Source organism: Plecotus auritus (genome assembly GCF_963455305.1).
Source record: "Plecotus auritus genome assembly, chromosome: 2".
In the NCBI taxonomy this organism is placed as follows: Eukaryota; Metazoa; Chordata; class Mammalia; order Chiroptera; family Vespertilionidae; genus Plecotus; species Plecotus auritus.
Window position 1 is genome coordinate 45,401,364 of NC_137771.1, and position 20,875 is coordinate 45,422,238.

The 20,875-nt window shown below is 36.1% G+C and overlaps 1 protein-coding gene across 11 annotated transcripts in view; it reads right to left on the bottom strand.

Annotated features, from left to right (window-relative positions):
• The window catches only part of DOCK7 (dedicator of cytokinesis 7), a 200,367-nt gene that overhangs the window by 60,864 nt on the left and 118,628 nt on the right, over positions 1-20,875 (bottom strand). For 4 of the 11 annotated variants that reach the window (XM_080656334.1, XM_080656331.1, XM_080656337.1 and 1 more), the window contains exons 21-29: positions 16,475-16,639; positions 14,714-14,883; positions 10,782-10,874; positions 9,521-9,610; positions 9,155-9,190; positions 8,473-8,568; positions 6,662-6,802; positions 6,457-6,570; positions 4,365-4,535 (exon numbers count right to left, since the gene is read on the bottom strand). In XM_080656334.1, the coding sequence (XP_080512460.1) occupies positions 4,365-4,535; positions 6,457-6,570; positions 6,662-6,802; positions 8,473-8,568; positions 9,155-9,190; positions 9,521-9,610; positions 10,782-10,874; positions 14,714-14,883; positions 16,475-16,639 (1,076 nt within the window). The remainder of the gene's footprint in view (positions 1-4,364; positions 4,536-6,456; positions 6,571-6,661; positions 6,803-8,472; positions 8,569-9,154; positions 9,191-9,520; positions 9,611-10,781; positions 10,875-14,713; positions 14,884-16,474; positions 16,640-20,875) is intronic. The other 7 variants (XM_080656339.1, XM_080656338.1, XM_080656336.1 and 4 more) reach the window with 4 other exon arrangements.

Here is a 20,875-nt window from a genome sequence, read left to right on the forward strand (position 1 = left end):
CTGATTGCACCTAACCCCTCTGCCTCCTGCCTGATCACCCCAACCTCTCTGTCTGCCTGATCGCCCCTAACTGCTCTCCCCTGCTGGACTGATTTTGCCCCCAACTGCCCTTCCCTGCCGGCCTGATTGCCCCTAACCCCCTGCCGGCCTGATCTCACCCCCAACTGCCCTCCCCTGCAGGCCTGACCCCCCTAACTGCTTCTGCCTTGGCCCCCACCACCATGGCTTTGACCAGAAGGAAGTCAGACATCTGGAAGATGGCCAGTTGACCTGGTCTAATTAGCATATTACCCTTTTATTAGTATAAATAGATTATATAGGATAGGATTGCTTAAATGAGGGGGAGGGGAAGTCTTTTTTCAGCAGGAGGAGATGCTCTTGGCAGACAAAAATACATAATCCCTATATCTGGACTGATAGCCAGCCATATGCACTATACTGCCAAACTGGTCATTAAAAATTGAACCGCTTTCTTACACCTTACACCAAACAGCTGTTGCCCTTAAACCCCTCCTCAGGCCCCACCTTAGGTTCTGCCTTCGCAGTTCACCCAGATTTGGTTCTGATTGGTTGGTTTCTATGCCATTCAGTGTCTCTGGGCCTATCTCCAGGCCTGATCAGAGAGGTGGGGCTGATCAGCAGCCGCCTCTTGCCTCTCTCTCTCCCTCTCCCTCTCTTTCCTCTCTCTCTCTCTCTCTCTCTCTCTCTCTCTCTCTCTCTCTCTCTCTTTCTCTCTCTCCCCCCGCCCCCGGGCCTCACCAGCAGCCTGGGTGGCTGCTGATCAGCCCCGCCTCTCTCTCTCTGAGAGGTCAGCAGTTTAGCCCGCTTGCCAGTCCCCACCCTTCTGAGCCTGCTGCGCGTGCAGCCTGGCATTTGGTTGTCCCTTCGGTCATTTTGGACGTTACAGACCCTGGCTCTTTATATATATATATACATTGGAGAAAGTAACTACTCTTACCTTTGGTATAGGAAACTATGATGAAATATACTTTCAATTATTTTCAATTTCTTTTTTCTCATACTAAAAGTTTCCATCTGTTGTCCCCCTGCTCCCCCAATCTGTTTTTCTCTTTATTCCTTTTTCTGATTTATCTTTATTGTTGAAAGTATTACAGATGTCCCCTTTGTTTGTTTGTTTTCCCCACTGACCCCCTCCACCCTGCTACCGCCCCTCCCAGGCCTTAACCACTCTATTGTCTATATTCATGGGCTATGCATATAAGTTCCCCAGTTAATCACTCCCTCTACCCCACAACCCCACCCTTCCCTCTGAAATTTGTCAGTCTGTTCCATACTTTTATGTCTCTAGGTCTATTTTGTTCACTAGTTTATTTTGTTCATTAGATTCAACATATGAGTAAGATAATGTTTTAATATGATACTCTGAATGGAAAAAAAAGGCAACTAAGTCCAAATAATATACAGGGTGGGGCGAAAGTAGATTTAGAGTTGTGAATATGCGAAACACAGTTTATTCTTGTATTATTATGTTATTTCCCATACGAACAACTGTATACCTATCTTTGCCCCAAACTGTATTATGTACTCTTTGCTGAGTGTGCAGGAAATATTCATAGTCAAGGCTATTGGTTTCCAGGGAAATTTCAAATATGGGTAAAATTGTTTCTCAGACAAAATACTATCTCTAGAAAATCACTATAATTTTATGGTACACGTACCGAGTTTTTAAAAAGTTTTTAATACTGCAAAATAGCAACCCCTAAGATATAGTTCAAAGCAAGAAGGTCCTCAACTTCATCCCCTAATCCATAATTCAAGATAAGCTATGTGAGGTTTCTTAGAAGAACAACAGATTTCAGATTTCTCCATGGAGAAAACATTTTCCTAATAACTATATAAGATTCCTCTGCCGCACCCCCGAAAAAGTGATGTCTCTGTCATATATTAGAATCTGAAAATTATGCACTGTAGTTAGATGACAAGGTGGGGAACAGACAATGAAAAAAATTCTGTGAATTTCTTTTCTGAATAGGATGTTCAGCAGCGAGTTAGGTATAAACAAATGTGTTTCATTAAAAATTTTAGAACTGTACCTATACTTTATTTGTACCTGTGTAGCTACATCTTTGGAAGAAGTTGGGCAAAGAAAGCAAAAAACTTAACTTCATCCATTACAGGAAGAAGTGTGTCCTAGCCAGGTAAAAGAGTGTGTGGAAATAAGATGTTTTGCAAAAGTAAAGTGAAGTTGTGGGTGCTCTCTGATGTTTTCCAATCTTTCTAAGTGAAGTTTAAATTTTTCTTTTATCAAGCATCTGACATTGATCTAGCCTACAGAATTACATTAAGGAATTAAATATCTCAAAAATAAAATTAAGAAGAGTTAAAATCAACTTTGACTTCAGACATTAAGAGCTTAAGGAATCAGTTTGCCTCAGGAATTACACAGCAGAAAGGATGTTTCACTAGGAGGGAAAAAAATCTAGGCTTCTTTGATACTAAAACTATAAAATCCCTTAATCTCAATTTGTATGACAGGATACATAATAATTGCTTTGATAACCCTTTTTCATCTTTAGAGAAACTACTAGCTATTGAAGTCAAGTGCCTATAAATATCCATCTAGTTTCCTTTGGGTTTTCTGGATACAAGAGAGGTAGCGGGCTCTGTCAGGCTGGCACTGCAGTTTTATAACAGAGCCTTTGTGATTTTAATGCCCCTAGTATTTTTGGCAGCTACAATTAAATTAGGATATAGGTATAAGCTTTTTATTTTTTATTAATTTTTTATTAATCCTCTCCCGAGGATATTTTTCCATTAATTTTTAGGGAGAGTGGGAGAGAGAGGAAAAGAAAGTGAGAAACATCAATGTGAGAGAAACACATTGATTGGTTGCCTCCTGCATGAGCCCTGACCAGGGCCCAGACCAGGGAGAAGCCTGCACCAATGTACGTGCCCTTGACTGGAATCGAACCCAGGACCATTGGTCTGTAGGCCGATGCTCTATCTATTGAGTCAAACCGGCTAGGGCTATAGGTGTAAGCTTTAACTAAATGCTTTAATTCCTTTGGTTGTCAGGTAGCTTCTACTCAAAGATTGAGAAAGTATGTGAGTCATATTCTGACTGTACATGAAGTTCCAGGAGAAATGTCTAAAAGTATACTTTGCTTGAGATAACTGAAAAATATAGCTGGTTCAGCCCCAAACCAATGATAGCTTAGTGGCAAGAATCACAAGATGTCAATTTTCTGCCTTTTACTTTAGAGATAATATCGCTGACACACAATTATGAGATATTTTGCAGAATCTTGGTCCTTCAATGCTGCACCACTTGTCCTCACTATATAATTTTGTGGTGCTGATGTACTGTTTCTTTGTCAAGCAGGAGGACATAACTTCAGGGTCTTGAGGAGAATCTATGAGTTTGTTTTGTAGAAGAAAAGAGTATCTTCAGGGCAGCTACGACCAGCTGCTAATTCTAAGAAGTCTGATATGAAAAAGTGTTATCTGTGACTAAATATACATGGGCTTCTCTCTCAGTTCCTGGAACTAACCCCATTCCCTACTTACATAAAAACTGCCTACTTTTGCTTTTTGAGAGAGATGGATTTGAGCGAGCTTGCTCTCCCATCCTCCCAATCAAATAAATCTTTCTGTCTCTGAGCACTGGTGTTTCACTGTTTGGGCCTACTAGTGCTTTAGGTACACAAACCTGAATTTTGGGAGATAATTCTGTCACAGTTTGATTTCTTTCTCTGCTAAATTATGCTTCCTCCCCATTCCTTTCACTAGTATTAATCCCTAACAAACATGTTATACCCCAAACTCAGTCTTCAAAAAAGTCCTAATCCTAATTTGTGAAAATATCTAAATAAGTGAGTTTATGTGGATGAATTCACTCACATGTGCACAATCTGTAAGAGTAGTACATAGTGGTTAACAACTTAGGGTCTAAAATAAACCCAACATGCAAAGTACAGCATAAGGAATATAATCAATAATATTGTAATAACTACGTACAGTGTTAGATGGGTACCAGACTAACAGGGGTGATGAATTCGTAAGGTATATAAATATCTAGTCACTATGTTGTATGCCTGAAACTAATATATTATGTCAACTGTAACTGAAAAAGAAATTTAAAATGTCAACATGTGACTTGGTTCAAAGTATAGCTGTGCCATTTAACTGTGTGACCTTACTGTGTTTCAGTTTTTTCATCTGTAAAATAGAGATAGTAATAGAATTTACCTGCTAGAGTTGCTCTGAGAATTAAATGATTAATACTTATGAACCTACTATACAGCTTTTATTCAATAGTTTTACTTATAATTTTTCCCCAGTGTTTAAAATGCTTTTTCACAGATGTGGACTTTAAGGATACTTCTTTCTTACACTTTGCATACCTGAGATGTTGCAGAAGAAACAGAAGGTGATGGTGATGCAGGTGGAGTAAGCAGGCTACAGGGTAAGTTTAATGTAACATAGTGCTCATGGCTGCAGATGATTCGCAGAAAATCCAACCTCAAGGACACCAGGACACTTGGAATTGGTAATGAGTAAAGCTTTGAAGACACCTTGTAAGCATTGCATAAATAAGAGAAAACCAATCGAATATATCACTTCTCTAATACCAACACCAGAATGACAGATTAAAGTATTAAAGAACAGTACTCAGTGGGCAGCTTTGGTTTTTGTGATTTAAGTAATAGTATCAGCTTTCTCTAGAATTACTGTTAAAATACAAAATTTTGAACTACAAGATTTACTGTAGAATTCCACTGACTAGGCTAAGAGCCACATTCTTTTTAAAATATATATATTTTTTTATTGATTTCAGAGAGGAAGGGAGAGGGAGAGAGAGATAGATATATCAATGAGAGAGAATCATTGATCAGCTGCCTCCTGCATGCCCCCGACTGGGGACAGAGCCTGCAACCCGGGCATGTGCCCTTGACCGGAATCGAACCTGGGATCCTTCAGTTTGCAGACCAACCCTCTATTCACTGAGCCAAACTGGCTAGAACAAAGCCACATTCTTATATTTCCAATACAGCATTAATATTCTGAATTTCAAAGATATACTTTATGAGGAAAAAATACACCACCAAATAAACTTCATAAAAGAAAGTATCCATTCTTTTTACAGTACCTTGTGTTAACCTATATTTATAATGATCTATTTGCCTATTTCCCCAGCTATACCATAAACTACTTGAGGACATATATGAACAGATTTAATAACTTTAGCAACCCTAGGATTTAGTTCAATGTTCAGCAAATGTAGGAGGTTAATACTTGAAGAATAAAGACAGGAATAGGTTTTGGAAGCAGCAGTACATGAAATTTTGGGGACAGAGTACAAATAATGCGTACTGCCCTAACTGGTTTGGCTCGGTGGATAGAGCGTCGGCCTGCGGACTGAAGGGTCCCATGTTCGATTCCGGTCAAGGGCATGTACCTTGGTTGCGGGCACATCCCCAGTAGGGGATGTGCAGGAGGCAGCTGATTGATGTTTCTCTCTCATCAATGTTTCTAACTCTCTAGTCCTCTCCCTTCCTCTCTGTAAGAAAATCAATAAAAATATTTTTTAAAGAAATAATAATGCATACTATAGCAAATAATTATAAGTGGGTCAGTGTCCACACATAGTTTTAACTTCTCTAATAAAAGAAACATACAGTAAAGGCATCCAATAGAACAGATCTTCAAAAGCCTAAATATTTCACTACCAAATAGCATTCTTAACCAGTAGTTCCCCAAATCTAATCTGTGGACCAGCTGGGAAGTGCTTCACAAGCACTGTGTCCCTCACTCCCTACACCCACCATCAGGACTCAAACTCCTCAATAATACTGAGATGGGACCCAGAGGTCTATATATTTTTAAAGCTTCTTTAAAAGAGAACTTTAGGATGAGTTACCAGCTTACTAGCATAACTGCCCATCGGGTCCAATACTAATGTCTTCCAAAAGTTAGGTTTCATTAATAAGTTGATAAAAATTTAAAAACAAAATCAGCTGTTTGTGGAAACGTTCCAGAATGCTTTTAGTTTAGTAAGAGCAAAATGAATGAAATTTCGGACTTGGGTAAACAGCTGTCTACCATTCTAAACTCTACAATGTCCAAGGCTGTGTTAGGAGGAATACATAGCAAAATGCAGCTACTTTAAATATCAATGAAGACACAAAAAGTGCAGCTAGTTCTTCATTTAGTATAAACATTATTCTTGAATGGGATCTCGGGACTGCTTTACAGTTGGACTACTGACCTGGTGGTATGCTCCAGAATGGGCCAGTTTTACTGATATCAGCTTGCCACAGTCTTGCGTCCTGATTAACAAATGTAACTTACTTTTGCCTTACTAATAAAACTATGCTATTAAAAAAAATATCAGTATATGCATGTATCTGAAGGTCTCTTAGCTCTGGCTATGAAAAAAGAGCAAACACTGTATTTAGGTTATTTGACTACTAATTATTACTAATTATGAATTACCTGTTTATAGAAGTTCTTTATAAGGCTAAAGACAAATCCTCTGTCCATAACAGACAACAGATCGTTGAGAAAGAATGCAAGACTTGTGTTGAGTCTTTCAACCATTTCTGCATCCTGAGAAACGGAATCAAAAGCAAAAACAAATAAAAGTATGAGAGTTTAATGTGAGCTTGAAAAAGATTTAAAAAAAAAAAGTCATCATTACCTTCTGAAATCGTGAAACTATATCACTGGCAATTGTACTGACAAGAGCAGCAATGTCATCCATGAAACGCTCTGGAAAACGAGATTTCCTTGCTGCACTTAGTTTATCATTAAAGTATAAATGGTGCACCATGCTCTTCACCTGAAAAAATAAATAGGCCATTAGTTTAATTTCTTACAGATCCAATTAATAGTTACAGAGACTCTAAACAGTAGGGCTATTTTTTTTTCAATATACCATGTGATTTATTACATAGCTGAAAGACTTTTACCTCCTCGAATATTTTGGAAAGTTCACTATAATATTTTGTATATTCCAAAGAAATGTTTAAAAAAATGCAATCCAATCACAGGATCATCTTCATAAAATTACCCTGACTGTAATAGGAAAAAAAGTGTATGTATGCAAAAGAAAAAAAAAAAGGCACTCTTTAAAATTGTTTTAAATTAAATCTTTCCAAGACTCAATAATTTTGCCATTTCTTATCCCTTGTGAGCTTTGAGAGATTAGAAACCTGGACTTCACTGTAGTGCCTCTGGTATCTAACACCTAGTATCAAATGGTGGATGTATATTGAATATGAATAACTAAATATTTTACCTAAATAAAATATTAGGTAAGAATTAACAAAGTGATTTAAGTTGATAAAATGTTTTTGGGCATAGATTCTTATCCCCATGTGATAATGGTAAGAAATATTTTAGATTCAGGGAAATTGAAGCCAAAGTTCTACATTTAGTAAATAGCAGATCCAAGTCTTAAACTATATAACCTTTTGACTAGTTTATATATAAGAAATCTAAACATACATTTACAACTATCAAGAAATAAGTCAAATTATAATTTTGAACTTATATTAAAAGTACATGAATTACAAATTTGGTGTTTATTTTCTAGGGAAAAAATGAGTTACCTATCATTTATGGATGGTCCCTTTTCACTTATTTGGTGAAGAAATGGCTTTCTATTCTCAGTATCTGTAACATTCAATGCTGGGACTGACCCTCTGATGTACTCTAGAAGCTCCTTTTGTTTCTTTTCTACCTTTCTGTTTTTGCTTTGATTTCCTTTGTTTCTTATTTATTTTTTACAAACTGCTTTTCCGGAAGAAAAAGTTTCAATGATTTCAGCTTTCTAGAGGCTGAAGAGAAAGATCCCTAGTGCCAGAATGTCAGTGTTTGAAACACAGTTCTGCTATCTATAAGCAGTGTATACTTAAAAGTTATTTAATCTCTCTGTGCCTTGGTAATATTTAGCCCATGGAGACAGTGCTACCACACTGTACACACCCGGTAACACATATATATACATAAAAGCAATAAACAATGATGTGTGTGCATAAATATTAAGCTCCTAATTGATTCCTTTGTTATTAATATCATTTATTGAATGAAGCAAAAAAGTGTTTTTAATTGGCTTTAACTAGCATTTCCCTAAGAGCTTTCTAACCATAAAAGCAGTAAGTATCTATCTATAAAGCTCTTTTTATCTATATTCTGTATGAAATCTAAAATATTGCCATTATACAGCAGCATATTCATAATAAGAAAGAATGTATAACAGGTGCTTTAAAAAAATAGCTAGCTTCTGCAACCATCCCTAAAAAAAATAAAATTAACTTTATCATTCCAACTAAATTGTGCTGAGTGTTCACAATGTTTATTTAGGGATGTAATATATGTAATTTTGTCTTGGAGGAACATGTAAAACTGTAAGACAACAGAAAAAGATTTCTAGTACAAAATAATGAGCTAATACAAAAGTGTTCACTAAGGAAAACAATATTTTAAAAATGTGTTTATTTTGCTCACCATTAACTCAAAAAAGAACCAGGCCTGTTGCAAAGCTGACTCCCGAACGCTGCCACTGCAAACAACCCACTGCAAAGCCAGCTCCTCATGAAAAAGCTATCCAGAAGTAAATCCAAAGTTATTATCAAAGTCAAGTCTGTTAATAACACAAACCAAATAATAATGCAACTGCAAATGAAGATATAATGAGAATAAGCAAAATAAGGCATGTGAACCATTCAATGATGCAGTGAGGACACCCATTAACGAAACGGCTATTTATACATGTAAGACAGTGGCATGTTGAATAGCTGGAAAAATTACATGTTATCTTGTGGCAAAATGTAATTTTTAAAAAACAGGTGGGAAATAGCCTCCTAAATTGTACCTGCAAACAGAAACTAGACCAAAAACTCAAAGTTACAAATAAAATTTTGTTTGTGCCTTACATACATATCTCAACATATGCAAATACATTCATGAACTTTGCTGGTACAATTTAGGAAATACCTTTAAAAATTTAAATTTTGACATAAGACATTAATTTTCAAGTTTTCAGGTATTGAAAGTCTTTTTATAAAAGTGGCAGAAATGTCCTGCCTTGCAATGGATATGCATACAAAGCATTTGCAAAGTAGTGTATATTAATAAGAAAAAGGACTAACAAAACTGTGCATAAGGGAAGCAAATCAACATATCTTACTAAGAGTGATAATTTTTCTAACTCATCTTCCTTTTCCTGGAGATTTAAAACACAAAACAGAAGCAGTTACAGAAACAGAATTAAGAGTTGATACATTTTTTGGCACTAAAATTTGATGATTAAATTTCAATTCACTGAAGTCCAAAAGCAGCCAGTCCCAAAGATACACATTAAAATAATGTAAAAGAGCCTACACTGGAAAGGCATGCCCCAAAAGGCATCAGACAAGCAGAGCTTGCTCAAATGTGTTTTAAAATGCAATGGAAATTCTGCAACATCTCATATTGATTAGGTAAATAAATCTTGTATCTATTTAATTGCTGAAATTATTTGCCCCCTATATGGATTGTCTTCATATGAATCTACCTTTTTAGTTGGTAAGCGTCCCGTTAATGTTTGTAAGAAACTTGACGTCTCTGTGTGCGAAGACATACGATTACAACTTCGATCCATAGCCTATGGAGTGAAGATGAATGATGACGAGATAACATTAAAGTCTGCTGTGGATGACTTTGCAGCTCAAGGAATACATAAGAGTTTTTTAAATAGTGTTTTACTGTGGTTTCAGCAACCATCTATTTTATTGCTCATCTCATTTTTACCATTTTAAGTTTTTTTAATGCCTTGGGAATATCAAAATGGCTTCTAAAATTTTTAGTCTTTAAAAGATGAGTATATAATAATTATATAAATTCAGAGTGCTGCAAAGAATGAAACTTTTATTTGTGTGACCTATACACATGCACATAACTAGTAAGAAAATATAAAAACATACTTCTCAACTGGTCTCAGACCCACCAAACTTTTATATTCAATAAAAAATTATTAAAAGTTTAGAATGATTTCTTTCATTTTCCACTATTATCAAAAATAGTATTCAGGCTTGCCATATACTACATGAAATATAAATCAATTCTAATATTAAAATGTAATTAAATTGTCCCTACAAGAACAAAAACATTTTCCTCCAAAGTCAATAAACAGATGAGAAGTATATTTGAAGGTATCATGCAGTATTAGCTATCAAGCAATTAGATTTAAGTCAGCAAAACCTAATTCAACTAAGTTATAATATATTTCATACTTTGCAACACAGCACAAAATGAGAAAGTTTTTTGCTTCTGGTATTTAATCTTATAGGATGGGGAGCATACTGTATACTGTTCTCATTTAACTTCTGCTTTGTTACCAGTATTTTTAGTGATTATGAAAAAAATAACAAGATAGTAAATGCTAAACGATACAATAGCTACACTTTAAACCAAAAGCAAATGGAAAATTGTCAGGTTTTTCCACACAAAATATTTTAAAATTCCTACTGAAGATATGCTACCCCTAAAGTAGAAACCGTTATCAAAGTCATCAATCGCATAAGCAATAGGAACTGATATAATGATAGAGTGTATAAGGAGGGAGAAAGAAGGAGAAGGAAATAGGAAAGCAGAACAATACTGGTGCAACTGGTGGTATTCATGCATAGTAGTTGAAAAATGTGCTAAGTAAACAAAAATACACACTTTTTAATAATTAAAAAAGCAAGCCACTGAAATCATAGTATATACTAAAAAGTAATGTTCTAAAGGGAAACATCAGCAGCCAATAAAGAAACCTCTAATATAAACACCACCTGTGTTGATTCTGCACTTGGACTGGGGTTGGATCCCCATGGGGCAGCTTTTGGACCACCAGTGTTAACCCAGGAATTGGAGCGATCTAAACCCTAAGCATATAATAGAAAGCGGTTGGAAAGGAAAGAAATATTACATGTGGCATGCTATAAATTATTCTTAAAGAAATCCAGAATTTCCAATGCAAACATTTTTTAAATTAGTACTGTTAAAGCAACCAAAAATTTTAGGCACCTATAGAGTATTATTAGTTCACCCAAGTTATCTTATTACATACATTTTTAAAAATCACCAAGAACATGAAGACTACCATGTAAAGGTGATTTCTCTATGTAAAGGGATCACCTTGAAGTACCAACAACTAAAGTTCCCACAGCACCCTTCCCCCCATTTTCTTTAAAGACGGTATGAGTTAGCAACAGTTAATTTATTCCAAACATAACTAGGGTCTCAAAGGAAAAAATGGAAAAAAAAACACTCCATTCTTTTCTAAAAGAATTTAATTTCATTCCATATGTCATCACTGAAAACTTTTGTGCAGTAATACTCGATAATTCTACTTGATCCTGCCTCTTATTTTTTTTTTTCAGGGACTGATAGGAGAAATTAAGTAAAAATTAAAAAAAATGCCTAATATTTGTTCCTTCCTAAAAATAATGGTAAATTTGGGGTTGTGCTCAGTTTTATTGTACTTATTGTAATTAAATCTAATGGGCTACTATATATATTAAGAAAAAACATTCTGGCGCTATTTATAGTAATTATATCTTCATCATTACAATCAATAATTTAAAGTTAATTTAATATGCTACTAATGTGTATGACCAGAAGTGAATTATGTCTATCTGTCTCTAAAAGAGGTCATTATGATCCCAGGTGAAGGAAACTGGGGCTTTAGTTCAATTTCTTAAACCTGACTGATCATTAAAATTAATTGGGAAGGTTTATAAAATTCAGATTCTGGGCCCTACTCCCAAAAATCCTGATCCAGCAATCTGGGCCTGGGAATCTGCTAACAGAACTGGAGCAAGTTATAACAAATTTTTAGAGGATTGTTGGAGTAAGATTTATGAAGACAACCCAAGAGAAACTGACTAAAAATATTAGGACATGAGTATGGACCTAATCCAGAAAACATCAAAGGAAGAACAGGTAAAAGAAAAGAAAGAGTAGTCACAATGTTAAGCAATTCTGTACAGACAGTATCACCTAGGGAAATGGATAGTCATCTATAGCACAGTATTAAGTATTCTGTAGTAATAGATGGTAATCAGAAGGTAGATGCAATGATAAAAGTTTACCAAAGTTTTCTTCTGATGGCTTCAATTTTCTCAATGAAGTAGAAGATAAAGTCAGAAGGAGGGTTGGTGAGGAGGTTTTATGAGGCTTGAAGTAACAAAAAATGACATGAAACCTTTTTCTGGGAGAATGGGAAGGTAAATGAAATACAGAAATATATATAACTGCTTGATAACATTAGGGCTTTCTGAGGTTTATGGTCTTTAATTTCAAATGAGACCAGCCATCATGGTATTTCTCAAGTCTTATTCAGTGGCACAGGTGGTGACATGGAAAAGGCAGTCATCTGGGTTGAACTATGGTTTGAGGTCTGGTTAAGCAAGTAAAATGAAGTGAGAGAAGGATAAGGGAATTGAGGTTTGATTATAATGGGCATAATTAAAATGATTATGATATTTTAGCTGGCTAAATTGAAAGAAATAATATTAGGGGGGTGGGGGGGTAAGACACAGTATAAAGGTCACTGAATCAAGTAATTGGAGGTTGTAGAGAAATAAAGAAATTGTTAGAATTGGGGTACTAAAGAGAAAACTAGCAACTAATGGTTAAAGAACAAAATGCATGAAATTGAGATTAAGAGGATTAAAGTTATTGGTAATGAGATCTAGGTTATGACCATGGCTGAGACAAAGTGAAAGACAAAATCATTAAAGAAGAGTTACTTAAATGTCTAAGCCAATAAAATCAGACTAAATGAAAAGCAGCTATAAATAAACTTCAAGCTTCCTTACAATTTTTCAATAAAATAAAATTATATACTATTATAAGGGATTATGACTAAAGGATACTCCAAAATAAAGATAGCTAGCAAAAATTTTACAACAAAGAGAAAACATAAAAAGCATTTAAATAAAAATTCATACAAGACTGTGTTGTCATAAAAAAATTCTCATCTTATGATGGCTTGCTCAGAAGTTGATGTTTATCATTTTATATCATCAAAAGTAAGTTTATGTCATATGTCCCATTTTATAAACTACTTGAAAAAAGGCAACTAATCATTACAATATATGTAAATCTTGTTCTAAATCTTAGATGTTGTAAGTTATCAAATACATCATATAAAAGAAAACTCTGGAATCATGCTAAATGAGGCATAATGCAAATCTTACAGAAACAGACATTTTAAAAGTATATAGCCTTAAAGAAAATGGTGTCTATAGTTTAATAGGAGAATTTCTTATAATTCACAAATCAGATTCATTCTACAAAAGAATTGTATTTTATAAATATGTAAATAATGCTAAGTACTATCTCTATTACAATGAGATATAATAAAAAATAAAGACAAGGATAAAGAACTTGAGTATTTTTCCTAAACACAGAAATGTATGTGGGATAAGGCTATAAAATGTATTTTTGATCTGTGAGAAATTACTTAAAAATTGTTTAAAAGTTATGCCCTAGCCAGTTTGGCTCAATGGATAGAGTGTTGGCCTGTGGACTCAAGGGTCCCAGGTTTGATTCTGGTCAAGAGCACTTGCCCAGGTTGCAGGCTCCATACCCAGTAAGGGGCGTGCAGGAGGCAGCCAATCAATGATTCTCTCTCATCATTGATTTTTCTATCTCTCCCGCTCCCTTCCTCTCTGATATCAATAAAAACATATTTTTTTAAAAAGTTATTTTACAATGAACGATGCATAATGCTTCTGAAAATGTAAAATTTCTGTAACTATATGAATAGATATAAGTATACTGATGTGTTTTTTTTTATCAATGTTCAAGTATTTCACCTAACAAACCCAAATCTTAAAAAAAAAAATATTCTATTGTAGTTCAGACTAAGTGTTAAACACAGACCCTAGAACATGTTTAGTAATTCTTCCTCATATCACTATTGCCAAACTGAAATGCCAAAGAAAAGTTGCTATGATTCTATAACAATAACATCTTCCTCTTTTCCAATAGGAAATGTATTTACATTTGCAATGATTTGGTCAAAACACAACATGACATGATTTCTTGGCCTTACTGTTCTTTTGTCCAGCTTGTTTAAACTCTGAAATATTTTTGTACTTTAAATATAAAAAAGGAATTAACCATTTGTTCCTTAAGTATATTTCTTTGGATAATAAAGATTAATGCTTTAAATAAAATACAGCTAGATCTTAGATTAGCTGGCAACTCCCCTATTATCTGGGGTAATCACTAACCATCATTAAATAAATCATATAATTCTAATCCTGGTGAATCTTACATAGAGTTTTTCATAAGAAATGTAGCTCAATTACCAATCTAGTTTTTTTTTGGAGAAGGACTTACATTTTGTATCACTGATGATATAGTCCTTCTACCTAGCAGTCACATAGATCTGTTTTGATTCTATGTAAAAATCACTTTTCACATGATGAAAGACAGACAAAAATGAGTAATATAGGACTGGTCATCCTGGACAAATTTTAGAATTTGGCAGATTTTTTTTAGCAGAAGGCACAAACCAGTTTGCAATAGCAAGCATATTTAATAGAAACACAAAACACTTAGTGTTTACTGGCAAAATGGAAATGTACAATTTCTTGCTTATTACTAACTCAAATACATTTAAAAATTCAAAATAAATTAAAACATTTGGACATTTCTCATTTGTTCATGAACTGAAAATCAAATTTATAGGCACTTATCTTCAGTTTACCTTACTGCCGATGATTGACCGCACTTCATCATCTGGTGACGTGGGAGTCCCAGATATATCTGGATTACTATTACTAAGGCTCCGAGAACGATTTAAATTAAGGCTCGCAGGTCTCACAGCAGATCTAGCCATTGTGGCATAATGCACTGATCCTCCTAAACCCCCAGGACCTAGAGTTGAATATAAAACAGCACATAATTATACAAAGGAAATTAGTCAAGAAAGGACATGAAATTAATCTCTTTCAGTTTACAGAATTTCACCAAAACCATGAATTGCTTTTGTTTCTGAATGAAAAATACTATAAATAAAAAAAAGACTAAAGACTTAATAATAAATACACAAAGATATTCTATTGCACAGCAGTTGGCAATACCGTATGAATTATAAAAACAATTCTCTTCAATGTTTCTATGATTATAGATTACATGTACAATAAAACAAAATAGAAAACACTCACATACATTACCTAGGTACACACAGTATAAGTATATCTAACATGCAAAATACTTCAGCTTGTGTCTCTTCTTTTTCCTCTATCCCTCCTTGCTTTGCCCTTGATACAATCAATAGAGGGACAGCCAATTTACTGTCAACATCTCTTGAAAGAGATTATGCTTTACTTCTCTATCTTCATCAGTGACAATCTGAACTATAACAAAATGGCACCTTTGTGATATCCATATAAAAAATCTAAAGAAAGTTCTTCTAAGAGCCCACCTTATATAAAAGAACCCTTTTCATCTAAAATCAAGTCTGACACCATTATTCAACCATGTTTTATGAACATAAATATACCCAGCGATTGTATCCATAATTTATCTCCATTTTTCTTATTTAAAGAAATCTTTCTGAATGTCATATTTGCAAATAACAAATACCTTTCAACTAATTATAGGTCTTTCACATCAGTATATAAAAAATGTTTTGCATAATCCGTGGTATTCTAATAGATACTGAATGAAAGAGTAAATGGAGGAGTATTATAGTCCACAATCACTTCCATACTCAGAGCCTCAAATACTATAATTTTAAAAACCAAGAGAGGAAATTATGAACCATATGTGATATGAGTCAATTACTACTACTTTTGCAATTAAGAAAAACAAGGAGCTAAAATTCATGTACTATTAGGCTTAGTTTTCATAATGAACGCCATAATTAATTTTCACCATTATTAATGTTAACCTTGCCAATTGCTAGAAAGGGCACTTACCATTATCACTAGTGATGAATGATGATTTACACAGACAAATATATGAGCAAGTTGAAAGATATACATGATATATTCATTAACTAACTGAACATCTAATGAGTTATTCAAACTAAGATATATCCACCACCTCCACCACCACTATCATAAAAAACAAATAGCTACTTTGGGCTCTAGTATTCTGAAAAGCTATATTACTTTATTAATAATGGAGAAATCAGAACTTTTCTAGAAAATAATCTTCAATATTATTATAGGTTTCACACAGTTATCAGGATTATTTCTTCTTTAAAGTCCAATAGAACTCCAATGATAAATACAACATTCTCTTTATCTTAACAAGAAATAAAATGCTTCCAGAGACAAGAAGTTATTTTCAGGGCTCATTTCCAAGAATTAATTCAACCAAGATCTAACTAAAGAAAGCTGTGTAAACAATGGTGCTTTAAAATGTAACATTTATTTTACCTCTAGCACTTAGTATAGTCCATGCCACTTAGTAGGCATTCAATAAATGTTTGCTGTTCATAGTAAAAAGAATAAAATACCTGGTGATGGTGAATTAGGGGAAGTATTTGGTAAGCGAAAAACATAATAGATATATGATGCAAGAAGACTGTTCCTGCCGTGCTGGTCATGATTTCCTTCCAGATTTTTGTGAAGCCGATTTATAATTGATGACATCGCTTCAAAAGATGCTTGACCTAGATTAACTTTTAAGAAGGAGGAAAATATTATTGCATTAACTTTTTTAGACTATAACTTCCAAAAAGGTCAAGGTTTTGTCATCTCTATATGCATTAAGTATAGTGATTATACATAGTAATTGTATAAAGATATTTGATGTTGATTTTTAAAATTTATTTTTTCAATTACAGTTGACATAAAATAATATATTAGTTTCAGGTATACAACACAGTGATTAAACAATTTGATGTTGATGTTAAAGATTATCTTGTATTAGATAAACCAAATTACTTTTCTAAACAAAATGAAAAAAATAATTTTACTAATTTAACATGAAAATTGTATGGGTTGTTTAGTCAAAAACAAAACAGCATCCCACAGGTACCTAAATTTTGTAAATAATACAAAGCACATAGGAAAAAAATCTATCTTGGAGAAGTAAATTCTCATTTTATTCATTTATTTTATTATTTCATTATTTTTTAAAAATTAACCTTTATTGTTGAAAGTACTACATGTCCCCTTTGGTTTTTTTTCCCATTGAACCCCTCCACTTTGCACCTGCCCCTCCCAAGCCTTTACCACACTAACCTATATAGCACACAATGAGCATGTGGCTTTTGTTTTAAAAAAATAAAAATATTAACAATGAAAGTAGATTATTAAAAACATCAACTTAACATAATAAGAAAAGAGAATAGTGAACAAGCAACTTGATAGAAATGAGTGAATTTATAAAAGGACTAGAGGCCCAGCATGAGACCCAGAGTCACAACACGCCATGGGACCCATCAATGCACCTCCTGGTGACCGGTCATTTGGTCGTCCCGGCATTCTAGCCACTGGCCTTTTATATATTAGATTAGGAGGGAAAAAGACTAGAAAACCAGGTTGAGGTAAGACTGTACAGCATTTTATATGTCATTCAACTCAGTATATAAGAAGAATTTTGCGCCCTGACCGGTTTGGCTCAGTGGATAGAGCGTTGGCCTGCGGACTCAAGGGTCCCAGGTTCAATTCCGGTCAAAGGCATGTACTTTGGTTGTGGGCACATCCCCAGTATGGGGTGTGCAGGAGGCAGCTGATTGATGTTTCTCTCTCATTGATGTTTCTAACTCTCTCTCCCTCTCCCTTCCTCTCTGTAAAAAATCAATAAAATATATTTACCAAAAAAAAAAAAAAGAATTTTGCAAAAACTAAAAAATACTGGTAGCACATTGAATAAATGGGTAAACCAAACAGCCATCTTAAGCAATAGAGTTTCAGATTCTTCTGTACAGCAAAGAAACCAGCACCAAAATGACAAGGGAACCCACTGTATGGGAGAACATATTTATCAATGATACATCTGATAAGGGGTTAATTTCCAATATATATGACATACTCATATAACTCTACAAAAGGACGACAAACAACCCAATTAAAAAATGGGCAAAGGACCTGAATTGACACTTCTCCAAAGAAGACATACAAATGGCCAAGAGACATATGAAAAAATGCTCCAAGTCACTAATTATCAGAGAGATGCAAATTAAAAGGACCATGAGGTAGCATCTCACACCTGCCAGAATGGTGGCCATCAATAAATCAACAAGCAACAAGTGCTGGTGAGGATGTGGAGAAAAAGGTACCCTGGTACACTCTACTGATTTGGCTCAGTGGATAGAGTGTCGGCCTGTGAACCAAAGGGTCCTGGGTTCGATTCCAGTTAAGGGCATATATCTTGGTTGCAGGCTCCTCCCCAGCTTGGTCCCTGGTTGGGGCTCATGCAGGAGGCAAACAGTTGATGTGTTTCTCTCACATCCATGTTTCTTTCTGTCTTTCCCTCTACCTTCCACTCTCCCTAAAAACCAATGGAAAAATATCCTTGGGCAAGGATTAATGAAAAGAAAAAAAAAAAAAGATACCCTAGTACAGTGGTCGGCAAACTCATTAGTCAACAGAGCCAAATATCAACAGTACAACGATTGAAATTTCTTTTGAGAGCCAAATTTTTTAAACTTAAACTTTTTCTAATGCCACTTCTTCAAAATAGACTCGCCCAGACCGTGGTATTTTGTGGAAGAGCCACACTCAAGGGGCCAAAGAGATGCATGTGGCTCGCGAGCCGCAGTTTGCCAACCACGGCCCTAGTAGACTGCTGGTGGAAATGGAGACTGGTACAACCACTATAGCAAACAGGATGAAGTCTCCTCAAAAAATTAAAAATGGAACTTCCATTTGACCCAATGATCCCACTTCTAGGAATATATCCTAAGAAGCCTGAAAGACCAATCAGAAAGAATATATGTACCCCTATGTTCATAGCAGTGTTATTTACAACTAGAGGACCAGTGCACGAATCCGTGCATGGCTGGCGTCTGGCTGACCTGGCCCCAATTGGAGCAGATCAGGGCCGGGCCTGTAGGGAGGAGGAGACAGTGGGAAGTTGGCCGGCTGGCCCGCCCCAATCAGGGCTGGGCCAGCTGTGGGGGAGGGACCACAGGCAGTAGCCACTGGCCTTGCCCTTGATCGGAGTGGGGGGGGGGGGGCGATTGGGAGCGGGGCTGGTTGGGGGGAGGGGCCATGGGCCAATTGGGGTGGTGGGGGCTGATTGGGGTGAGGCCAGCCAGGGGGAGGGCCTGTGGGCGGTGGGCTGACTGGCCCCACCCCCAAATGGGGGGAGCCGATTGGGGGCCAGCAGCCGGGGAGAGGGGCTGCAGGAGGTTGGCCGGTCGGCCCCGCCCCCAATTGGTGTGGGCGGGCTGACCGGGGGCGGGGCCAGCTGGAGGAAGGGGCCGAAAGTGGTTGGCCAGCTGGCCCTGCCCCTGATCTGAGTGGGGGGGCCCATCGGGGCGGGGCCAGCCAGGGGGAGAGGCTGCAAGCTGATGGGGTGCGGCTGGGTGGGGGGAAGGGCTGCAGGAGGTTGGCTGGCTGGCCCCACCACCTATTGGGGTAAGGAGGGTTATAGGGGGAGGAGATGGCCAGGGGGAGGGGCCGCAAGGGGGTTGGCTGTCCACCCCGCCCTTGATCAGGGTAGGCGGACCAATTGGGGTTGGGCCGGCCGGCCAACCTCCTGCAGCCCCTCCCCCCGCCCAATCCCACCCACAATAGGGCCTGTTCGCTGGCTGCAGTGGGAGTCATAGTGATTGGTCATTCTGGTCATTACAGCGTTCTGGTCACTGGCTTTATATATATATATATATATATATATATATATGATCTGGAACTAGCCCAAGTGCCCATCAGTAGTTGAATGGATTAAAAAACTGTGGTACATTTACACCATGGAATACTATGCAGCAGTTAAAAAAAAACACAAAACAAGGATCTCTTACCCTTTGAGACAGCGTGGAGGGACCTGGAGCATATTATGCTAAGTGAAATAAACTAGTCAGAGAAAGACAAATAGCATATGATCTCACTTATATGTGGAATCTAATGAACAAAATAAACTGATGAACAAAATAGATCCAAAGGCATTGAAGCATGCAACAGACAGACATATTTCAGAGGGAAAGGGGGTGTGTGTGCAGGAATAGATTAACCAATTAACTTATATGCATATATTCATAGTCCATGGACAGACAATAGTATGGGGAAGGCTTAGGGATGGGGCAGGAATTGAGGGGAGGGATGGGGCATCTGTAATACTTTCAGCAATAAAGATAAACTTTCAAAAAGATAGAAAATTATGAATAGATAATGAGGACCATTTAGTTTCTTAAAAGTGGAATAATCAGATAAAGTGGTCATTTTAGGAAGATGTATCTATATATACTGAACTGGAAAAGAAAGAGAATAGAGAGTAACCTAAGCAATCCTACTTGTGTTCTGGTTAATTCTCTTTCCTCATAGTAGCTATTCCTATTCCAAATCATCAGAATCCTCTTTAAAACTCAGGTCCATCTACCTCCCTTCTCAGCAATCTTGCTTTTTATCTTTTATCTCTTAGCAGAAATGTATAAAGCTGAAAGTCCTCAGGTTTTTCCTACAAATTTATCAGAATCAAAGCATTTTTACTTCTTTTCAAAGAAAGCAGTGTTCCTCTGCTACATAAGAATAATCTATCCACTTTCATTTTTGTCCTATAGGCTTGCTTAACCCTCTTGCACTCCTATATCTTAAATTACACGCCCCTCCACTTTCCTGCAAGTACTTCTCAAAGCATATAAACATGCTAAAATCTCTCCATTCTTATATCCCAATCAACCTTGTTTCCTCTTCTAACTAAATATCTCTAAAGACTAGTATACACTTTTTGTATTCCTTTCATCATCTAC